A 21,951-nucleotide genomic window follows, 5' to 3' on the forward strand; every position below is an offset into this window, starting at 1 on the left:
CCAGGCCAGCCCAGTTACATACTAAGTAAAAAAAAAATCTATCGATATTGATTAAGGAGCTCATAAGGACATGCATGGGATGATCTAACAACCAAGGCATGAGAATGCCTATGAACAATTGCCCAAGTATTAGAAGCAGCCATTGTTTATAGGAACTTTAGTAAATTGAGTGCTATTAAAGGTTGAATATGGTAAGTTCTAACACTGCGAAGGTATATTATTTGAAAAATATATATAGTTTATTGTACACATGATTAATTTATACTTTGTTCGATCCAAAATGTAAATATTTTTAGGTTGTTTAGTGTGGATTAAGGTTAAGACTAAAAGTTTCTGTTGTCCGCAGGAAGTGAGGAACAAGTGGTGGTACGAGGATAGGTGGGATGCAACAAAAAATTTTTTTTATGAAAAGTGACTGATGTGACAGTTAGTGTATTAGAAAATCATTTAAATCATAAAAATATTTATTTTTAAAACATATGAATTATTATACAAATGCAAAATATTTTTAACTTGTAGCACAAACTATACGGCAATAAACAATAAGGTGTAAAGCAAGTCTACACGTGCAAACGTGCGAGGTTTTAGAAGTTTAAGGGATACATGGTCCGGGACTGCTCTCATTTCTTAAGTAGTTTTCTTGTGCGGAATAAGTTGTTAATTTGTAATTTGCAATCATTTGTCCTACAAACTCCTTATACCCCTTTATTTTTTAGTTGATACGGTTGACTTTTGGATCTACATTTGATCATTCGTCTTATTTAAAAAAATTATATAATTATTTATTATTTTATTATGATTTAATTTATTACTAAAGTAATTTTAAGTATGATTTATAATTTTTCATATTTAGACAATAAATTTGAATAAGTCGGATGGTCAAACGTATATCCAAAAGTTAACGGTATTAATTAAAAATCAGAGAGGATAATTGATTATATCTTTATAATGTAAAGCCCTGATGAATGAATTAAATTATCTAAAAATCACTGACGAAAATTGTGTCAGATAGTAGAGAAAATACAATAAATTATAAAATATTGATAACGAAAAGCTCGTTAACAAACATTTGTCCGGGTATATAAGTTAGAATTGCTAGTGTTTTGGAGCAGAGAAAAGAGTAGTAAAAATTGTCAAAGTGACAATAAGGCGCGCCAAATGGGCAGCTCGTGCAGAACATGACTGCTTCATGTGACCCAACAGGCAACCGGTGTGGATTTTCGTCCCCTGCATGCGGATATCGGATACGCACAGCTAGCCATTAATTGCACTGTTCAGCTTGCATTGGACCGGTAAACTGCGAGCATGAAGTTGATATCCTATCCCCATGGCACGTAGCCTACACGTGTCAGAACCTCGTCGTCTCCGTCTAAAGATTAGTTTCTTTTTCTCTACGGTGACACCATCTTTGTACGCAGACGCCATCGCTGCGGTCAAGTGGTGACGGGGCGATGCGCTGCGGCCTGCGCAGTGAGTCAGTGATGGGGTTAACAATTGAACCGCAGCCGTTCGATGGGAGCTGGACGGATTAGATTGATCTCGCCAGACTCCACAGCCTTCCGGTGTACGCGAGCGTTGGTGCACGCCGCATCTATAGTGCGCGCTGGTGGCGAGCCCCGCGGCGCCCGCGTAGTCTGAGGCCTAGATTAGTTTATACAAACATCACATCAAATTTTTGGACATCTAAATAAAACATTAAACATAAATGAACTAAAAACTAATTACCCAGTTACGTAAGAAATATTGAGATGAATCTTTTGAGCCTAATTAGTCCATGATTAGCCGTAAGTGTTACAGTAACTAACATGTGCTAATGATGGATTAATTAAACTCAAAAGATTCGTCTCGCAGTTTCTAGGCTAGCCATGAAATTCGTTTTTTCATTCGTGTCCGAAAACCCTTTTCGATATCTGGTCAAACATTTAACGCGACACATCTCTCAAAAATTTTCTCAATCTAAACACCACCTCAAACCAAAAGGCGAGGGGATAACGCGGGTGGCAGTCTGCGCTGCATGGGCTGCAGAGCTGACAAAAACCAGCGGGGAAGGAAGCAGCATGCAGAAGCGCGCAGGCGCAGGAAGGGAGCGGGTGGGGTGGGGGGCTCAGCCTCGGGTAGCTTGGCTTGTGGCTACGCCACCCCATCGGAACTCGGAGCCCATTGCTTCCTCCCTCCCTCCCTCGGAAGACAGCGATGCCTCTCGAAAAGCCAACGTGCCGAGTGCCGACGAGTCCGCCCGACACATCCAAACGAACAGGAGGCAGCGTGCCGCAACAGAACGCCACCGCAGGCGCTCGCCCGCGCGGCGAGCCTATAAGTATTAGCCAGCGGCGCCCACGCCCAACGGTTCGCTGCTGTGCTGCCTCCCCGTTCCCGGCTCCCCCGCAAACTGCGCAGCTAGCTAGACCGAGAGCTCCTCCAGTGCTTGGGGTTCCGGCCGCTTGCTGGCGCCCGTTAATTGAGTTTGCCCCGTCGCCTCGGTTCTCAGCTGAGACCTGGGAGAGCGCGCGAGCTAGCTGGTCGAAACCCCGGTGCCCGGCCGCCCGCCGGCGCCCAGTGCTGCCGTCGTGTCTCGGTGACGGCCCCTTCGCCGCTGAAAACGGCTGGCAGAAGGTACGTCCGCCCGCTGCGCGCGCTCGCCTCTTTGCTCTCGTTTTCCATGTAATCTCGCATACACATACCAGCTAATAGCAGCTATACAGCCTTACTTATATCTGTATTCATTCAATGCCGAATTGCCGATTAATTAACCCTGTTGGGGATCAAGTTGGGACTGAGGGCGAGTGCTATGCTGGAGGAAAGATCGTATACTTGGTATATATGGACCCTGAAGTAATGAAATTTGTAAAATGCAAATATGTGCTTGAATAGTTAAATGCTCATGTAAATTGTTTAGTTGCGGTCACTATCCAAAAAAAAAATTGTTTAGGTAGCCGGGCGTGAATCTATCATGGTTTTTGCTTATAAGATGTGAGCAGTGATGTCCATAAATTCCATATGGCATTGAGTCTCACGTTCTTTCTGAAAAAAAGGAAGCGTGTTTATAATCCGTACTATTTGTCTGGGAGGACGCATCGCTTAGAAGCTGGCCGTACATGGGCCAGGAATGGGCCTACGCGAGCACAAGCCCATAGCTATGGGCCTAATTTTTTTTCCTAGTACAAGGGCGTGTTCATTTTGATGCCAACATTAACCCTACCAGATTTTGGCCACAATGCTAAAGGTCATGTTTCTTTTAGCTGATTATTATAATCTAGATTATTGAGTTAGATTATTATAAACTAGATTGTTATAATCTGTAATAGAATAAGCTATGAATTGTTTTTTTATAGATGATTAGAGCCTAGATTATTGGGTTTGCAAGTTTAAAGAAAGAGTGGGGTGGCATGGTGGGTAATTTTTCATTCAATAATATAAAAAAAAGCTCACCTAAAAAGCTTATCAAATTATAATAAGCTAGGCTCTAGATTATAATAAGCTACTTTAATAAGTTTTCAGTTTCTTTCAGCTTAGTTCCAATAATCTAGATTATAATAATCTCAGGTTGAAAGAGACAGGGCCAAAATTTGGTAGGGCAGAGATATGTGGATGTATTTTTTTGTTTGGTACCTTTGCCAAACATTTTTGTATGGTAGAATATTTGGGATATGTTTAGATTGCTATAATACTAAAGTTTGGTATCGTTGAAAATGGGAGCAATTTAAAGAGGCCCTAGGTTCTTCTTTGTGTGTGTGTGTGTGGGAGGGGGGGGGGGGGGATTAACAATCGGTCCGGCCCGAATTTTGCATCACAACTTCTTTGTCCAACTATTCAACCAAAGAAAACACACACACAACCTTCTCGAGACAAACAAAAACACAAGAATTTAAAAAACAATAATTTACAAAAAAAAATGTTGTGATGGCCAACAGATAGGGATGCAAGCTAGTGGACTGGCCCATGGATACCTATCACCCCGCGCTAGATAATTTGGTTTGCAATTTTGCATTCAATATGAAGTAGAAATTGAGTAAAAGTGCACCTTTAGTTGGATTCAATGGCAAGTACCCATGGGCCAGTACATTTGCATCCCTAACACCACATGTCTTGTTGATGTACTTCCGCTTAACTTTCCATTTTAGTTGATTCAGTTAGAAAATTTACAAATAAAAAATCATATGCTATTTCCTTTTCCACATATCTAAAGTGCGAGGAAGGGTATAATTATAAATTTGCTAGTGTATGCTGTCAATATCTTTTATATCTTTTGGCTAAACAAGATGAGTCTCGAGAAAATATACAATTAGGTAGCAACACATCTATCATAGATCATGTTAACATACTCAATCTAAGTCGGCAGAAGGAGTTGTCTTTCGCGGCGGATACCGTCGCCTACTGAAAGGAATAGACCCCAAGCCAATTGAATCAGCCACGAGATTGTCCTTTAGCAAGGCCCTTATCTCACGGATGCATTGGCGATATGTCCCACACAAGCTGCAATCAAATAGTCCAAAATGGACACGCCTCATTGCGTCCGGTCTATCCATAGTGACCGATCCTTTTGAAAACCGAGCTAGTGGATGCCACTTTATTTTTTACTTTAAAATCCTTCTTTTATTTGCACGCTATGCCAAACCGAAGGATGCATATATTCATGTTCACATGAAACTCTCTAGAAAAAATTGGTAAGTACTGATATCGGCTTGATTTAAAAATGTTTCCAACCTAGCTAGTACATCTTCTAACCTAGTAACTTTGGATATTTTTTTTCTAGAGTGTTATCTTATGGGTAGCAAACCAGGTTTGTTGTTTAAGATGCCATTTAACCTCCAACTGCCCTGGTTCAACAAGAGCTTTTGTCCAAATTTTTTCTTAAATAGACTCGCAAGAAGGAAATATGTTTAATTGCGCTTATAGCCTTGTCAAGGAGAGAAACTCAAGTCTTGTTTTACAAGGCTTTAGGTACTACCATGCAACGAAGGACGAAACAATAGCTGGTGCTTATTGTCGTTTGCAAGGTGGGTGATGGCAGCGAGGGCCCTCGCCGGTCGTGTGTGAATGCCAACTTGCCTACATAAACCGCCATGATCTGCCAACATGGTGATGCTTCTGGTGTAGCAGACTAGCAGGATCCGCCCTCCACGAGACTGCTCTAGTCACATATTTGCTGGTGCCGCACGTCATCTCCTATGGCTTGACTCAACCAAAATTTCCTCCTTGTGGACAAAGATGACGCATATCTCTATCTCCATATTTCAAAGTAGTGCTATAGCCATATGCCACTTCCTTCTATGCTATTCCCTCCATTCTAAATAGGAAAATCAACATTCGAATTTTTTGGCTAATAACAGAACTAACAATAATATGTCTCGAGTGTCACTTATGTAGTATCATTATATTCGTATTTGAAAATAGTTTCATATGATGTTACTTTAGTAGTTGTTGATAATATATTTTGAAAGAAATCAATGTTCAAAGTATACATTGGAGAGTGAGTAATGAACTATCATTTACTTCTATTATAGGTCTTGTTTGAAAGGCCAGCAGTTCAATCTAGCAAAATGAATGAGTTTTTTTTATAAATTACCTGGCAAACCTATCTTTTGTAGTTGTATTATGCATCTGGTTCATGAAGCTATGATGTTTTGGATGTACATCAAGCCAAACTTTCAATAATTTGAGTGCAACATCTTTTATGTACTGCTTATCACATTTTACAATCATACAAAGAAATAAGTAATCAAAGTTGAACTTTTGTTGTTTGTGCCTGATTTTCAAAATGATACATTTTGATGACAGGAGGGAGTACATATGTCCTATGTTTGACTACACTAGCAATACCAAACAAGACCAAATGTAACCATCTTAAATTCAATGTATTTAACCAGTATTTGAACCCAATACACTTTGTACGTGTGAAGCAAACAATTTAAACTAATAGCTACTTCAGCTATTTCAGATGTCTACCAATTAAATGGTTGAAACATTAAATGATTGTGTAATGATATTTATGTTAGTACCTCGTCAGCGTCTTGAAGTCCAGAAAAAAAGAGGGTGGGTCCAAGGTATACCTCCATCTGAATGATGCTACCTGAAAACCTTCAACACCATGTAAATTATGGCAGGAGTAATTTCACCAACGCAAATTATGCCAGTTACGTTCAGTATGCATTCAAGGTATCCCCATCTGTAGCATCCATGTAGGTAATAAAATTTTCCATATCATGTATGTCCATTGACAAGAAAATAAGGCATGAGCCAACTCTAAACTTCGGAGCGCCTATATACACCATCCATGCGTAACCAACTAGAAATTCAAGTCAAGCACATCAGTTGCACGCTTTTTTAAGAAAAAAGTACATATGCCAAACACCACACCTACCTGAATTTCTTCTGATGCAGTCATTTTACACTTTTCAACCCTCTTTTATGTTCTAGTAACATCCAACTTCGTTTTTGCATCACAGGCTATAAAAGGAGTGGTGCCCATAGCTGACGGGACACACCAAGAAGATTTGATAGACCTTTGCAAATTGAGTGTGGTAGTGAGATGGCATCGGAGATGAGCAAGAACATGAAAGCTGCTGATGATCAAGAGGTTACATCACAGGAACGTGACCAAAGTGGTGGTACAAAAGCAGATGGGGAGGAGCAGGTGGCTCCATTGGCGCGACAATCGTCAATTCTCTCGCTCACCTTGGAGGAGCTACAAAACTCCTTGTGTGAGCCGGGCCGCAACTTTGGTTCCATGAACATGGACGAGTTTGTAGCTAACATATGGAATGCCGAAGAATTCCAGGCTGCCACCGGAGGTTGCAAGGGGGCCATGGAGGAAACCAAGGCGGTAGGCGCCGGAGGCGGAGATGCAGGAGGAAGCGGTTTATGTCGGCAAGGATCGTTTTCCTTGCCACTACCACTATGCCAGAAGACGGTGGAGGAAGTGTGGGCTGAGATCAACCAAGCCCCTGCACACACCTCAGCTCAGGCCCCTGCACAACAACTTGTCCAGCCACAAGCGCGGAGCGGCGGCGTCACGGCTAACGGCCGACAGGTAACACTAGGTGAGATGACACTTGAGGATTTCTTGGTAAAGGCTGGTGTGGTCCGAGGGTCCTTCTCTGGCCAAGCCCCTATGGCGGCTGGCATGGTCCATGGGCCAGTGAACCCCATGCAGCAGGGCCAAGCCGGTCCTATGATGTTCCCCATGGCACCGGCAAACACCATCTATCCAGTGATGGGTGATGGCATGGGGTACCCAGGTGGATACAACGGGATGGCAGTTGTGCCACCGCCACCTCCGGCTCAAGGTGCAATTGCTGCTTTGAGTCCCGGATCATCAGACGGGATGAGTGCCATGACACATGCTGATATGATGAATTGCATTGGCAATGGGATGATTATTGAAAATGGAACAAGAAAGCGTCCCCACAGGGAAGATGGCTGTGCTGAGAAGACAGTGGAGCGTCGCCAGCGGCGCATGATCAAGAACCGTGAGTCAGCTGCACGGTCCCGTGCCAGAAAGCAGGTACATACGTATATGTCGTTGTGAGCTTTGATGTTTCTGTATATGATCAATAGTCAAGACGTTTTTCATGGCTTTAGTTTAAGCTGACAAGATATTTACTGTACTGAATAATGCTACAGGCTTATACGGTGGAGCTTGAGGCAGAACTGAACTATCTCAAGCAGGAGAACGCTCGTCTCAGAGATGCAGAGGTACTAAAGACACAAACATTATTCACTCAGCTTTTTTTTTTTTTGAAGTAATCCACTCAGCTTTTTCATTGCCATTCCTAAACAACCTCATCAATACGCTCCTTCCTTTTCTGTATCCTTGAACTTATAAAATACAATGTCTATATTTTTCTTCTTTTCTTTTTTACAGAAGACGATTCTACTGACAAAGAAGCAAATGGTATTTTCCTCGGCCGTGTGGCAATCCTCAATCCTCATTCCGCAGATACTAGTGCTTATCATCTGCAAATCGTTTGTGAAATGCTTAAGCACAACAGCCTGTATGTATGCTCATGGAGATATGTTGTGTTTCTGTGAATTTTCAGCTTGTTGAGAAGATGATGGAGCAGTCCAAGGAGAAGATGAATGCCAAGAAGGGCGGCAGCCAGCTGCGCCGCTGTGGCAGCTGCGTGTGGTGAAATGGACACAGTGGCTCCGTCTGGGGTGTCACTGGCCTTTGCATGAGACAGACTTGCACATTCTGTCATTCAGATTTGCTTAGTTTCAGACTAAGTGATGTTCTGCTATCCGTGGTACTAGTTGCTATATCTTGGTATATGTTGTGATGCTTATAAACCTGCCTGGGCCGACATGTCTTGCCAGCATGTTCACTGGTCCTTGCGTCGGCTTACATAGTTACATGTCGCTATTTGTACAAAAACAACGAAGAATAAAGCTATATAAAAATATGCAGTCTGTGTTTGTAAGATTTGTACGGAGTATCACTAGTCTTGTGTTATGTGTGCCGCCTAAAGAAAGGTTACACCTTTCATTCTAAATTATAACTATTTCTAGAATAGTACATATGACTAATCAAACATTCTAAACATTAACTATTAATAAAAAAATGAAAAGATCTATCCGTTTAAAAGTGATGTTACTTGATACAATATAACTCTTTCTATTAAAATAAATTATCCTTATAAATATACAAATATCATCACAATTTTTAAAACGAATTATTAAGTAACGTGGATCGTACCACATTTAGTATATCCAATAACTATTGCTAACTCATATAAAACCATAAATAATATATACTACATATAACTATTGCTAACTCATATAAAACCATAAATAATATATACTACATAAAGCTAGTTGCTGTTATCTAGGTGCAATATTTAGTGGTGAAGATAGCAATACTATTATTGAAAATATCGAACAATGTGAGAACGAAAAAAATGAAGGAGATTCTAGTGACAAATGTTTAGTTTGCATGTGCTGTGCTACAAAATAAATATGTATTAAATTTCTAAAATTTAAATAATACCAATAAATTATTTATAGATGGGAGTATATAATATAATAAGTTATAACCAATTTCTATATTATGTGTGGTGTGACTCCTAATATGCTCATTCTTTTTTGCTTTCTACTACTCTATCTGTTTCCTAATGTAAAATGTTTGACTTTTTTCATGCAATGTTTGATCATTTGTCTTATTTAAAAAAATATGAAAATATCATTTATTTTGCTTGTAACTTACTTTATTATCAAAATAAATTTAAGCACGGTTTGTAATTTTTTATATTTGTACTAAATTTTTAAATACGATAAATGGTCAAACATTGCAACAAAAAAAAGTCAAACATCCCACATTACGACGCGGGGTAGTAATAAATACCTTTGAATTGCCACGGGATACCAAAATAGTGAGTAAATAATCTAAAACTAGTATTATTTTTTCAGTACCGGATCATATCATTCTTTTTAAATTTCTTGATCTAATCGATGCACTATATAGGGAAAACAATTAAAATTCACTAGGGAGCCCGGAGCATGCACCGAAAAGGGAAAAAAAAATCAAAAATAAATAACCCAAAACGCTTGCTCTCTGCCCGCAACAAAGACGGGCCAAGAAAAGCTAATCAAGACCGGCCCATTAACTCCCACATGGGCCTACTTCGCTCGTAAGCCAGAGGACTCCTCCTCAGATTCCTCTCGCCTCCCGTCTCGTCCCCTCGGGGTTGCTCTCTCTCGCTCCCGGTCTCGTCTTCTCGGGCGAGTTCGCCCGCCGCCCGCGCCGATCTTGATCCTGCTGTTTCCGCTGCATCCTCACCGGTGAGAATCCATCCATCCATCTTCCGATACGCAGCCACATCCTCTTTCTCATCTCTCTATCCGCGCACTTTTTTTTATGGAATTTGCATGAACCCTAGGTTCTCCTCCGAAGCTTCTCTCATAATTTGCCTTAACCTTAATACTAATAATAGTAATTTTGTTCCCCCAGAAGTTTGGGGGTTCAACTGAGCCGCCCCAATGTTCCACATTAGATCCGCCACTGATTGAACGTCTCCTCTAGCTGATCAAGTGATCAGTCATCATTTCCATGTAAATATCCAAATATTTCTTGTTTGTTAGTCGTATATTTTGTTGAACGAATTGTAGGTTCCTTATTGTCCAATTACTACCCATAAGGAGCTAATTTGCTCTTAGGTGGAACCTACTACACAATACTAACCTTTTCTTTTCGATTCAAATTTTGCTGATGTTGTGCTCTGCCCCTCCATGATGTTAGGGTTCATTCAAGTATCTGAAGGCGCGACTATCTGGAGATTTGCAAATATGGGTTGGGGGATATCCCGGTTGATTGGACTGAAAGCAGCTGTATTTCTCTCAGCGGCTTATTTCCTGCATAGATTGGACATGACAGTGCTTTCTTTTCCCCTTATATATGCCTCTGTGATTGCGTTGCTTGTTTCCATTGCTTCACATCCATCAATTGACCTTCCTTTGCTCCTGGGCAAGGGGTCGAATGGAAGCTTTCCGATGTGGTCATGGATCCTATTCTCACCTTTTCTTCTTTTCATCCATCTATTTGTTCTGTTACGGAGATTTGTGAAAAATGAGCCCTTGTACACTGAGATTGCTGATGGAGTTTATGTTGGAGGGTGGCCTTCTTCAATTGAGTGCCTGCCCCCTGGTGAACCTGCAGTTATAGACTGTACGTGCGAGCTTCCAAGAAGCTCTACAATATCCGAGAATTCATATTTGTGCGTTGCTACCTGGGATACAAGGGCACCTCAACCATCGCAGATTGAGTCTGCTGTGCGATGGGCACTAAGAAAGCGGTCACAGAACAAAGCTGTATATGTCCACTGTGCCTATGGTGAGCTTGCTATGCTTTGATATGTTGTTACTTTACTATGTGGCAACAATATTGTGTTTCCGTATGTTATTTTCTTGAAAATATTAGTATTAATGGTTATGTTTTTGCATTTCTAGAACCCTATTACTATCTCAAGCTACCGATTATTATTTAACTTTCATTATAATAATTACTCCCTTTGTTTCATATTGTAAGTTTTTTAAGCTATGCTTAGATTCATCTATTAATCAATATATATTGTTTGTATATATATCTAGATTCATTAGCATCCATATGAATCTAGGAAATCCTAGAAATTCTTATATGGTGAAACGGAGGTAGTAGATTGCATTGTTTGTTATTGTGTAGGCACCAACAGATGTGTTGTTTTTTCTTGCCACGTTGTGTGTTGACGTATTAATGCTTTTCAATCCTCATGTCATCTTAGCATGCCATGTGATTATTTTATATAATCGCATACAAATCAACATGAAGTTAACTTCCTTGCATAGACTAGGCTATTTTTTATGGCATAAAACAAATATACATTACAATTGCCATGATATGATGGAAAATGTATTAATTATTTCATACTTTATATAACAGTAAGTTTCATGGAACTACAGGTGTTGTAACCACAAACCAGAAATTACACATTACATCGTTGACCTGTGTTGAACGAAACATCGTTGTTCATTAAATTTAGCCAATCATTCTTTCTTGCATTCCATCTTGTAACCAGTTTATTAATCTGTAACAGGCCACGGTAGAAGCGTCTGTGTGATGTGTGCACTTCTTGTTGCATTGGGATTAGCTGAGGATTGGAAAGCTGCTGAGCAAATGATTCGTGAGAAGCGACCTTCTATTAGCATGAATTCGCTTCATCGTAGAAGTTTAGAGGAATGGGCAAAACACCTGCTCTCTCCCTCAAAAAGAAGTGGGGAATCAGATGTGAGTTCTGTGATTCTTTCGGATTATACCCGAAAAAGGCATTGAACTCGCAACAAACTAACTTGCTCAGCGGCTATGATAATTGAGATGAAATTGCTTCGGCATTATCTACCGTTGTCCTAGTCGAATGTCCAAGGCGTTTCATTCTCTAAGTTACTGTTTGGGAGTATGTTGTATGTATATGTGAAAATTCTACTACTGTGGCTTACAACGCCAGCTCTTTTAGGCACTCTGTTTAATGATCTTCCCTGACATGAATGCTTGCCAGAGACGTGGTATTGTCGGATCTCACTTTGTGAAAAAAAGGGGTCGCTGCTAGCCTGCTGGATTCTCATTTATAGCGAAGTGTGATATGTTTCTCATTCTCAGTAGTCAGTAGCTTGCATCTACTCCCATCTCTCTGCTAGGTTCTTTTCCTTTGGTCTGAAACTTTAAATGCACAACTATTCATCACTTTGCTGCACCACTGTATCGTGTTTGCATATCATGTTTTGCATATATTGATTGTGGCTAAGCTGAAGTGTACTCATTCCATGCTCTCTTATGTGTGCAGTATGGTCCTTTGACTTTCATAATTTTTGTCATTTTTCTGCACTTGTGTCAATCAGCAGTTTGCCAGTTGAAGTATCAAAATCAAGAGCTGCACTATTGGAGCGGTCTACATCCGATGGAAAGTTGCATACCTGGCAGGAAAATAACTCAAAAGGTCTTGGTAGATGTCACATGAAAAAGGGCTGCTTTTCAGCTCCCGAGTTCTTTGATCTTGTCAGCTGAGAATTTACTGATACGGTTTCCTTCCATTTATTTGTTCTTGTTCTTGCATCTAATTGTTTCTTGTGTTCACTAATAGGTAACATGGCATTCCTTCCATTGTTTTTTCTGTGTTCTGTTTTCACATGTATTCATGATGTACCCCTTAGTAAAAAAAATGTCAATGGGTGTATTAGATTGCCACCCGTGGTTTCAGACAGTTCTCATCTCTCTTCCATCAATGCCAGGTTGGGAAGCCTGATTTTTTGTTGCACGTTTTTTTTTTTTTTTTGCAGTCTTACCTGCGCCGTGTTCTGTTGTTATCTGTAGGTCTAAATTTTTTTATTTGTGGTTGCTTTATGCATCGTATTTCTTTGAGTGAATTTTGTCTGCTCAGGTCTTGAGCAGCCACGCATCTCCTGCCTCTGCTTTGCTCTGGTCCGCAGTTTTTTTTTTCTGTGCTAACTCTTCAGCCTGTTCAAGAGCCATTGCAACAAGTGAGCTACTGACCAGCATTGCGTTGCACCTCAACAAATTTTTGCCTCTTGCTTTTCCTAGTGATGTTGCTTTCTCAATCTTTAATAATAGAACATTACAATCCCTCTCCCTCTCATCCTCTCTTTCTAACATCACTTTTGCCGGAGTTTACATCCTCCAGGAGAAGCTCTCAAAATCCGGAGTACTGATTCTGCTGAGGCTGATGATGCATCGGTTGCAGCTCGGTTCCTGTGGGACTGACGCTCTCGGCGCCAATGAAGTTCCTGTTGCAAGAGAAACACAAAGAGTTAATGCCTGCCATGTTCTCATTTCAGCATGTACTTAAAAATATTATCTACAACTATCTGTCCTCAATATAATACATCAAATGATCAAATCAAATTATCCATCCTATGAACACTAGTACAATTCATCGCTTGTATGACTCGCTGGAGGCATTTTGTTCACATTTTATTTCTTCCTTTGCTAAAATAATATAGCTGAAAATGGTTCAGAAATTGTTTGGAAATTTTGATCAGTTTGTGTGATTTTTTGCAGCTAGGCAATTCTGAATCTTACTCGCGAGGACGTGAAGACCAGAGGTTGCTGAGAGCACGGAGGCGGCGGTAGTACTCCCCGATGGAAAGAAAACACCGAGCAGCCTGACGAGTTGTTAGAATCCGGCGCAGCTGATGCAATGTTTGTTGCCTCAGATTATCAGCCTGCACATTTGCCAGGTTAGCCACCTAAAAATTGGAATTGAATAGAATTCCTGAAAGAAATGACATGCCGAATTGTATAGTAATTCAGTATCTTGTCTGTCTTAGGAATTTGACACGCTATATAATTCTGCCATTATCTGTTGAACAATGAGGCATGTTCAGATAATCTAACTGTATATTCTAATGACATATTTTCTCTGTTATATTCTACTTTGTATACAGATTGAAATCTAGCTTCCTTTAGGCTCTTAGAATAATACTAGGATGCTCTTTTCGATAACATTTTGGACTTTTCGGTGGTGTAACTGTCTGTAGCAATCAGTTGTACGATACTTATTATTTTCTTGTCTTTGCACTCTTAAAGGGTGGTAACAAAAGGTAAATGAAAATCCAACAGCAGCAGGCCTCTGTGGTCATGTTTATTTCGAGTATTTATCTTCCAAAAGTATGATTAGCAAATCATTATGCACACTTATTTTTTTTTCATGCGAGTATTCTAGCACAATCATGATCTGTTCACCATGCATCTTAGAGGGCTTAATTTTGCAGAATGATTAGTACAATCATGAGCAATATAATTAATAATGCGCTGCCTACTTGGCCAACATCTAATAAAGTACATCCATAAACCACAGTCAATATATCTGAAAGGGGTTCAGGAGGAATAAGAAGGGTGGTAATTTTTTGACTTTTTCAGGGGAAAAACCAAACAACATATTTGCAAACGAATAATAATTTGTAAATAAAACTTTACCTGTTCTTAGTAATCTAAAAGTCAAGGCTAAAAATTAAATTACGATAAAAAAAATTCTAAATTTAAGATTAAAAATTTAAATATTGGCTTGTAATAATAAACAAAAGCAGAAAGACGAGTGTGCATGCTAAACAAATCAAAATGGAGCAACAGCAAGCTCCTATCCATGGAGCTGAAGTTTAGGTGGTTATGTCCTTTTCCTGACCACTATTCATGGATTGGAACCCTTGCAACTTTTGCAAGGCATGGAACATCATAAATGGGACCCCCAATTATCTTTTGCTATGCTGGTGGGCCTCTGTTGAGGTACCAGCAAACAAAAGGGAGAATAAACAAGAGATATGGCCGGCACAGGGGGGTAGAGGCCCAAAGAACATATATGTTTGTGCCCAGAGAAAACCATATGTATTCGTCCATTGACTTTATATAGAAAGAGACAGCTGTGTACATGTATAGTACTGTATGAAATGCCAGCATAAGTGTACAACCTTTGCCTCCTAGTATAATCTGATCATTCTTATGGCTTGGGCCCAACCAACTTCCTTTTGAAAAGCATCCAATAATTGGCAATACCGATAACCCAGTATCATACTATCATTAGCTTGTTCTTGGTTAATAACAAGGTAATTGTGCATGCTGGAAAGTGCTTTATGATGCTTATCTGAAAGTGTTAAGCTACTATAGTTTCTGACAAAATTTGGCCTGTCAGGGAGAAGGTTGGACAAGGCTTTGTAGGGCCAGGGCCTGAGGGCCAACAGCTAGCGCATTGCTGCGCTGCTGACAGACAAGGACAAGTGTAGCAAAGTTTTTCTTTTCATGCATCTTTTCTTTGGTTGCTCCCAGACTCCTAGTAAAAGGATTTACTCAATGATGCTCTAACAGCAGTAATATAATTTCCTCTGAAGAAAGCAAGACGACTTTCAGTCTGTGAGTGGTTTTGCTTATAGGTTTAAACGCAAGAACTTCACAAAATTGTCGTCATAATCACAGCTTCGTTTTCTGCATGTTCAACGGAACGGGGATGCTGCACGTACCTGCTGGTAGAAGCTTTCGAGGCTGGCGAGCTTGTCCAGGGCGATGGCCATGAGGCTCATGTAGTTTGGGACGCCGGGGCCGTCGTTGAGCGTGCCGGCGGCGACCGTGTCGGCGAGCGACTGGTGCAGCTGCTGCAGGCCCTGCGCGAGCGCCTCCTCCGCCTGCTCCGACGACTGCTGCAGGTTGTAGATCCCCAGCATCTGCTGCTCCGTCAGCGGGTCCAGCTGATGTATCAGTATCTGCATGCGCAACATGATCAGATCGCTGCAGCCCTCAGCACACACCGGACGACGGGACGAGGGAGCGGCGGCGCCGCCGCCGGCGACGAACCTTGAGCAGCTCGGAGGGGCGGAAGCCGCCCATCCAGAGGAAGCAGCGCTCGGCGGGGGTCGCCCACGTGCCGGTGAGGAGGTGGAAGACGTCGGAGCGGGCGAGCGCCGCCTTGAGCTGGAACAGCTCGTCGTAGTGCTGCATGCATTCCTCCACGACGAGGCCGAGGTTGCTGTCCAGCAGGTGTGCCTGCAGCCCGCCACGGAGGTCGGTCAGCCGCTTGCTGTCGTCGTCCAGCCACCGCGCGTACTCCATGTCGAACATGGCCGCCCCTGCAAACGATTTTACTGCGCCCGGTGAGAACTCCGAGGCTCTGGCTCTGCGGCCCCCTCGTCTGCAGCTGCATGCATCGAAAAAAGAAACGGACGGACGGCTCTGATTACCAGAACTCATGTCGCCTGCTGCGCTGCACCCCCCAAGAAACACACCCTGGTCATCAATCAAGCAATGCAAGTACCACATTAAAATCCCGCTAATAAAAAAAGGAGAGAAGAAAACAACTTGCAATGTAGTACTCCAGTACTAATAGCATCAGAAATTCAGAAATGGTGTAACCTGTGAACGTGCTCTCTGGAGCTCTTGCTCGATCTGCTGAAGCCTGACCCTGCTAGTCTCTAGGTTTTGCACATAAGCCTGTGAACAAATTGACTTAGAAATAGTCTTTTGAGCTAATCAAAGTCGAGAGATCATGTGGGGGGGGGGGGGGGGCTATCCTGGTCACACCTTTTTCCTCAGCCTGCTCTTCCTCGCAGCCTCTCTATTCTGCGCTAATCGCCGTTCTGTCTGAGCTCAGCGATCGAGCAGGTTTAACCATGTAAGATACATGTGCAAATACATGCCCAACAACTAGAAGCAAGGATATGATCTGGATAGAGAGATGATAGCTACACATATGTATAGATATATATCCCACCTTGGCATCCACCAACTTGCCATCTTTTCTTGTGGATCCATGCTTCCTCTGTGCAAAAGTACAACACCAGAAAGGCTGAATTAGAGCAGGGGTATAACTAGTGTTCCTCCCTATAGAGCACAGTGCATGCACACCTCTCAGCATCATCAGAGAAAAGCAACTACAGGGAGCAAGATAGTGAATCGGAGCCAAAGCTCCTGTCCTGCCATGCCATTGTTGATCCAGCCCAGTAATCATCGGTCACTAGTAGTAGTGTAGTACCATCCCAGATAGCTTTTGGCTGTAGCTGTCCCTGATGGCTCAGTAAGCTGTGTTGGCCATCGCAGCTCCGTAACCATCACTGCTGGTTTTCGCCATAGGTGCAGGAGAAAGAGATAAGAGAGGGGTGTTTAGCACAGCATCATCCTGCTTTTATCACCCACCCAGGGAGAGACAAAAGGCAATTTAGGGTGACCCATACCATCATCTGGTGTCCTTTGCCTAGGTGCAGCATTGACCAGATGCTACAATTAATTAGTCAAATCATCAAGGACAAATCCATTTGCTTCCAGACCATCATGCATGCCCTTTATTATGCCTATGGCTTTTATTTCTACTATGAGTACTACTAGTACTGTTCTCAGGACATTCCCAATCTAATGACTAGAATAGTGTTTATAGCTTTAAATAAGTTGTCATCTTAAATAAAAGATGATATGGCAAGTGAATAAATGAGGAAAGAAAATGAAACCATGTCTTACATGAGACATGATTTTTACATAATATCTAAGATATCATGTGAGATAAGTAGCATTAAATTGAAGCATGGAATAGTAGTGTTTGCATTGAAATAATAGTGTCTAGTACTAGTTTCTTGATAACGAGAAGTTTATGAAAATTATATCCAGTGTTATGGGTTAGAAATGTCCTTAGAGACATCATCGACTGCATCATTAGAGATTCAATAGACAAAACCTAGTAGGCTGGTACATGAGCTTAAGTTGGTATAACTGCAAACGGGTACCGGTGACATGACGGAGCGATCGATGCTACTGTCACTACCGATTCCTAACAGTTTCGTCAAGGACCAAGGAGATTTTGGCGATTCGATTTGACAGCATTATTCTCGCGAAGACAAGTTTACTGCCTTTTACTGGATGAGAGCTAGTCGTGGTCCTGCTGTAGTACGAGCAGTGGAGGAGGAGGTGATGGGAGAAAAGATCAAGAAGAGGGTGGTAGTACGAGTACAGTAGCTTGGCAGTACCTTGTCATGGTCTCCTCCTCCGTGCAGCTGCTGCTGCTGCAGCTGATGCTGGTGCTGCTGAAAGCTTGGGGAGGCAGCAGCGAGGCCTGGCTTGTAGCTGTAATCATCAGTGGTCACCATCATGACCTCCTGCCCCGGCTGCGTCTGCTCGGAGGTGGCCCTGATGCTCGCTGGGGACACCAACTCCATCTGCGGCATTGTGTTCTGCGCTGAGCTCGAGTCAGTGGTGCTCCCAACTGACTGCGAATTCCCCTGTTCAGCCATTAAAGGAGGGCAGCGAGAGACAACAGTGAGCGGTCGGTAAGCATGAGATTAATGTGCTCTGGATGATAGTAGTATAGCATCTCTCTCTGCTCGTGTTGATGCGAACCAAGAGCCAAGAACAACAGCAGCAACAGTGTCGATCTCCTTTCTTGGGTTCAGCGACGAGCAGAGATTGGCAGAGGAGGAAGAAGAGGATGAATGATCATGGGAAGCGCGTCCATTACACTGTGTAGCTGCTGTGGTTGCCTCATTGGCCATGAAGGGAAGATCTCCAGCGTGGGAGGCCTGGCCGCGAGATATCCTGCCGTCGCTGCCGCTGCATACATACATACAAAGAGAATTAAAAAGGCCCTCATCGATTCCTTCCCTGTTCATCTCTCTCCTCCCTCTCCCTCCAACAAGGGCTACAGAGAAACAGGAGAGAGAAGCTGCTACTGGTAAATCGGCAATAGTGTTGTAGGCGAAGGGCGAAGCTGAGGACATGCTTGATTATGTTTCCATCTTTGTGGCATCAGCATCTCACCATTTATGCTGCACACAAAACACAATCTGCATGTGGCCACTGTGCGCTGGATTGCAAAAGGCGAGGCATGTCTCGCCATGTGTGGCAATCGGACAAGGTTTGGAGAGACACTGAAACATCGATGGAGGGAGAGAGAAGAAAGGCAGGCAGGCTTACACTTGGTGTGCACGTCAGCTCTGATCATGCCGGGATCGACGACACCGGCGTTGGCGCCATGGATGAGGGCCTCCTCCAGCTCGCCGAAGTAGGTAGCCGCCGTGGCTGCAGGCTGGAAGTCCCTGCCCAAGCAGTAGCGCACAGAGCTCATCACCGCTGCTTAATCAAGCTGTGGTTAGCTTATTAATTAGCTAGCTATAGGGCAACAACTAAAAGCGCGCGCGCAGATAAAAACTTTTCAAGAATGGAAAGGCATGCAGGGCGAGGCCGGTAAAGCTAATAAGAGGGATTAGAGCTGGACAGATAAGGATGAGGGCCAAAAGATGGAGCTTGGTGCCCAAATCACTCGCAGGATTCAGGCCTTAGGCATTAAGAAATTTGGTTTGTGGGCAGAGGTGTAATCCAATGGAAAGGGCATGAGCATATATGAGGAATAAGTTTGTTAAAAAGATGGATAAAAGGAGGTGAACAAGGCCAGAGAAAAAAAATGTAAAAGAAGCAGCGCACTTAAGAAAATTGCAAAAAAAAAAAAAAATCAGTCTCTAGTTGCAACAAGAGAAGTTTGTAGTGGTCTGGTCTTAAAGGCTAGACCTTCATCTTCTTTCTTGCATGGGGTGACAAAAGCAGGAGGAGCAAGCTAGCTCGCTCATGGTGATCAATTTTGTAAGGAAAATGACATAGTAGAAGGGTATAGAGCTGTATAAGGAGCTGTACAAGAAGCTGGCAGGTGGTGTAGCAGCAACAGAAGCAGAAGCATGGGCTTGGACTCCATAAGCAAATGCTTGGTTGAGAGGTATTGCTCTCTCATGGGCGCTTGCTGCCATCCTCCAAGAACTCTCCTCACCTTGCACCATGATCACCACCAGCTCTACTGCCAACAAGACGGCCAGAGTGAGTGCCAGCTACATACAGACTTGGAGAGGAGATCAGAACCAGCAAGAGAGTGACCATATATACACTACGCATACATACCATCCTAGTAGAGGGCGAGCATGCAAGGAGATGGAGGCAGAGCTGGAGGATCAGCCACACTCGATCGTGAGCCTCTTGTTTCTCGGTTCTCACACACTGGCAGATTGAATCCGCCTTGGAGTTTCATCCACTGTGTACTGCAAAGAAGATCTTGTCCTTTTGAACACGTCCTACGAGCCTGTCCTCCTTTCTTCACAGGCTCGATGAAGAGAGAGAGAGAGATGTGTGAGGGAGAGGGAGATGGAGATGTGGTAGGCCTTTCTTGTCAGGGTTCCTGTCTCCTACTCCACTCCTTGTAACCACCTTTCATCTCTCATTGGTTGCAGTCTGGCCCTCGCCTCTGAGACGGCAAGTACTCAACAAAAGAGCATTGAATAGCTAGAGAAAGAGAGAGAAATGCATACTACAAGCTTTTTTTAAAAAAAAGGGGAGCTTGAGAAGTTGTTCTACACTTCCATCTCCTCCTCTTCCTATCTCTTTGTTGTTCAAAAGCACAGAGGAGGGAGGAGCTGGGATGATTTGTCAACTATATGCTCGCTCTCTCTCTCACTCCATGATACTCATCTACTTAATTATATGAAACAATTTGTCAGTTTAGTCATTGGCCACTCCTAACAAGAGCACCACCAAATATGATATACCACTACTCCAATGTGAAAATCCACTTGCATGGAAAAATATTGGTATCTGGGGTGCTTGCAAAATGGGTTTGTTTGGGTTTATCCCCGTGTCCGTAGGTCAACATCAGTGCCTTGTCATGCACCAAATACTAAAAGATTCTTTCCTCAAAGAGAAAATTTTGTTCTTGAGAAGAGAGGCTCTCTCTGAATGGGGTGATCTGCAGCCCTGATATGTTATGGATCACTGTTGGTAAGGAGCACAAATGCTGTGAGTGGATTTCGTGAGATCAAGTGGCTCATAATAATAAGCCATTAGTGACCTAATTAAGCCAGGTGGTTTACTGTAGCACTTATAGCTAATCATAAACTAATTAGGCTAAAAAAAATTCGCCTCATGATTTCTTCTCTAACAGTATAATTAGTTTTTTAATCTATATTTAATACTCCATTTAAGTATCTAAAGATTTGGTGTGATGTTTTAGAGAAAAACTTTTTAAAAACTAAACTAGCCCTACGAGGCTAAGATCATTAACTCCAGGGAATTCTTTGCCTCCTCTCTCTCTTTTTTTTTTCAATTTCTCTCACTTCTGAGAGTCTTCTTGACTTCTGCTAGGAACTGTTAGGAGCAACTTGGTCAAAGGTGGAGTTACAAGCGTCTTGTTCATGTGTCGGAGCACAGGGACTTCAGCGAATTATGGAACAGTACGTACAGTGTATAAAATATATATACCATGGAGCACAGGGACTTCAGCGAATTATGGAGCACAGGGACTTCAGTGTGTTGAGTACTATGCGATGCAGTTTATTTTAGAGCTTTGGTAGATTTTGTAGATCTTCTGAGAGGAAGGGGCTGCAGCAGAGTATGTCTTGACAATTTTCTAGAGGAGAATATAAGCGAACCATGAAGTGAACTACACGCAAGCAGAGGAAAATGAGCTACTATATATTTCTTGGCGAACGATTCTTCTGCCGTCCAACAATGGTAAATTATCAAGGTGAAAACGAGACGTTATAAAGACATGGACTAGATTGTACCGTCCTTTTTTACTCCCTATATTTCTCTTGTAGTCTTTTTGGTTTTGACATGACACCAATCGGAATTTATCGTTCCATCTCCGGAATATGGATAATGCAAATGCTTGCTTCCACGGCTAATATCTTTTCGATCTACTTGACAAAGGAAAAGGGAGAAAGGAAACGCTACTGATTCAAGACATTACGAAATTCCCACTTCCAATCTTGTAGAGCAAAGCAACAGCAATACAAAGTCAATGATTTGAACTTTTGACAAATCATCATGCTTCTGGTTGCATATTTTACTAAACATGTCGCCACCTTTTAATCATTTTTTTTAATTTCCTGCTTCAGCTGAAAAAACTACTCCATGTCTCGAACCATGAGGTTCTCAAGTCTCAACATTAACACCAACCAATTAGT

General features: G+C 42.2%; 3 protein-coding genes across 5 annotated transcripts; 2 read left to right on the forward strand and 1 right to left on the reverse strand.

The window, feature by feature from the left end:
- Window positions 1-6,520: 6,520 nt before the first annotated feature.
- LOC102722443 (bZIP transcription factor ABI5 homolog) lies at window positions 6,521-8,395 on the forward strand. The gene is made up of 4 exons (XM_040519799.1): window positions 6,521-7,504; window positions 7,624-7,695; window positions 7,865-7,894; window positions 8,040-8,395. Exons 1-4 carry the CDS (start codon window positions 6,530-6,532, stop codon window positions 8,130-8,132), a joined length of 1,170 nt encoding a protein of 389 aa, XP_040375733.1. The 5' UTR covers window positions 6,521-6,529; the 3' UTR covers window positions 8,133-8,395.
- A 1,282-nt stretch (window positions 8,396-9,677) lies between these two features.
- LOC102722723 (uncharacterized protein YnbD-like) lies at window positions 9,678-11,887 on the forward strand. Its single transcript, XM_006644991.3, has 3 exons — window positions 9,678-9,777; window positions 10,235-10,825; window positions 11,565-11,887. Exons 2-3 carry the CDS (start codon window positions 10,282-10,284, stop codon window positions 11,798-11,800), a joined length of 780 nt encoding a protein of 259 aa, XP_006645054.1. The 5' UTR covers window positions 9,678-9,777; window positions 10,235-10,281; the 3' UTR covers window positions 11,801-11,887.
- A 52-nt stretch (window positions 11,888-11,939) lies between these two features.
- Window positions 11,940-20,238, reverse strand: LOC102723000 (transcription factor LG2). Of its 3 annotated transcripts, none has more exons than XM_015842675.2 (13): window positions 19,895-20,238; window positions 19,637-19,790; window positions 18,923-19,044; window positions 18,468-18,559; window positions 17,980-18,231; window positions 16,737-16,784; window positions 16,547-16,606; window positions 16,379-16,456; window positions 16,207-16,252; window positions 15,824-16,110; window positions 15,493-15,732; window positions 13,562-13,704; window positions 11,940-13,266 (listed from the first exon to the last, which is right to left on the reverse strand). In XM_015842675.2, exons 2-13 carry the CDS (start codon window positions 19,774-19,776, stop codon window positions 13,173-13,175), a joined length of 1,602 nt encoding a protein of 533 aa, XP_015698161.1. In that variant the 5' UTR covers window positions 19,777-19,790; window positions 19,895-20,238; the 3' UTR covers window positions 11,940-13,172. The 3 variants fall into 3 exon arrangements, with proteins under 3 accessions (XP_015698161.1, XP_006645055.1, XP_015698158.1); XM_006644992.3 differs by having other exon boundaries at window positions 15,824-16,095; window positions 19,637-19,793; XM_015842672.2 differs by having other exon boundaries at window positions 19,637-19,793.
- Between the last annotated feature and the right edge of the window lie 1,713 nt (window positions 20,239-21,951).

Source organism: Oryza brachyantha, chromosome 1 (assembly GCF_000231095.2).
Source record: "Oryza brachyantha chromosome 1, ObraRS2, whole genome shotgun sequence".
NCBI classification, from domain to species: Eukaryota; Viridiplantae; Streptophyta; class Magnoliopsida; order Poales; family Poaceae; genus Oryza; species Oryza brachyantha.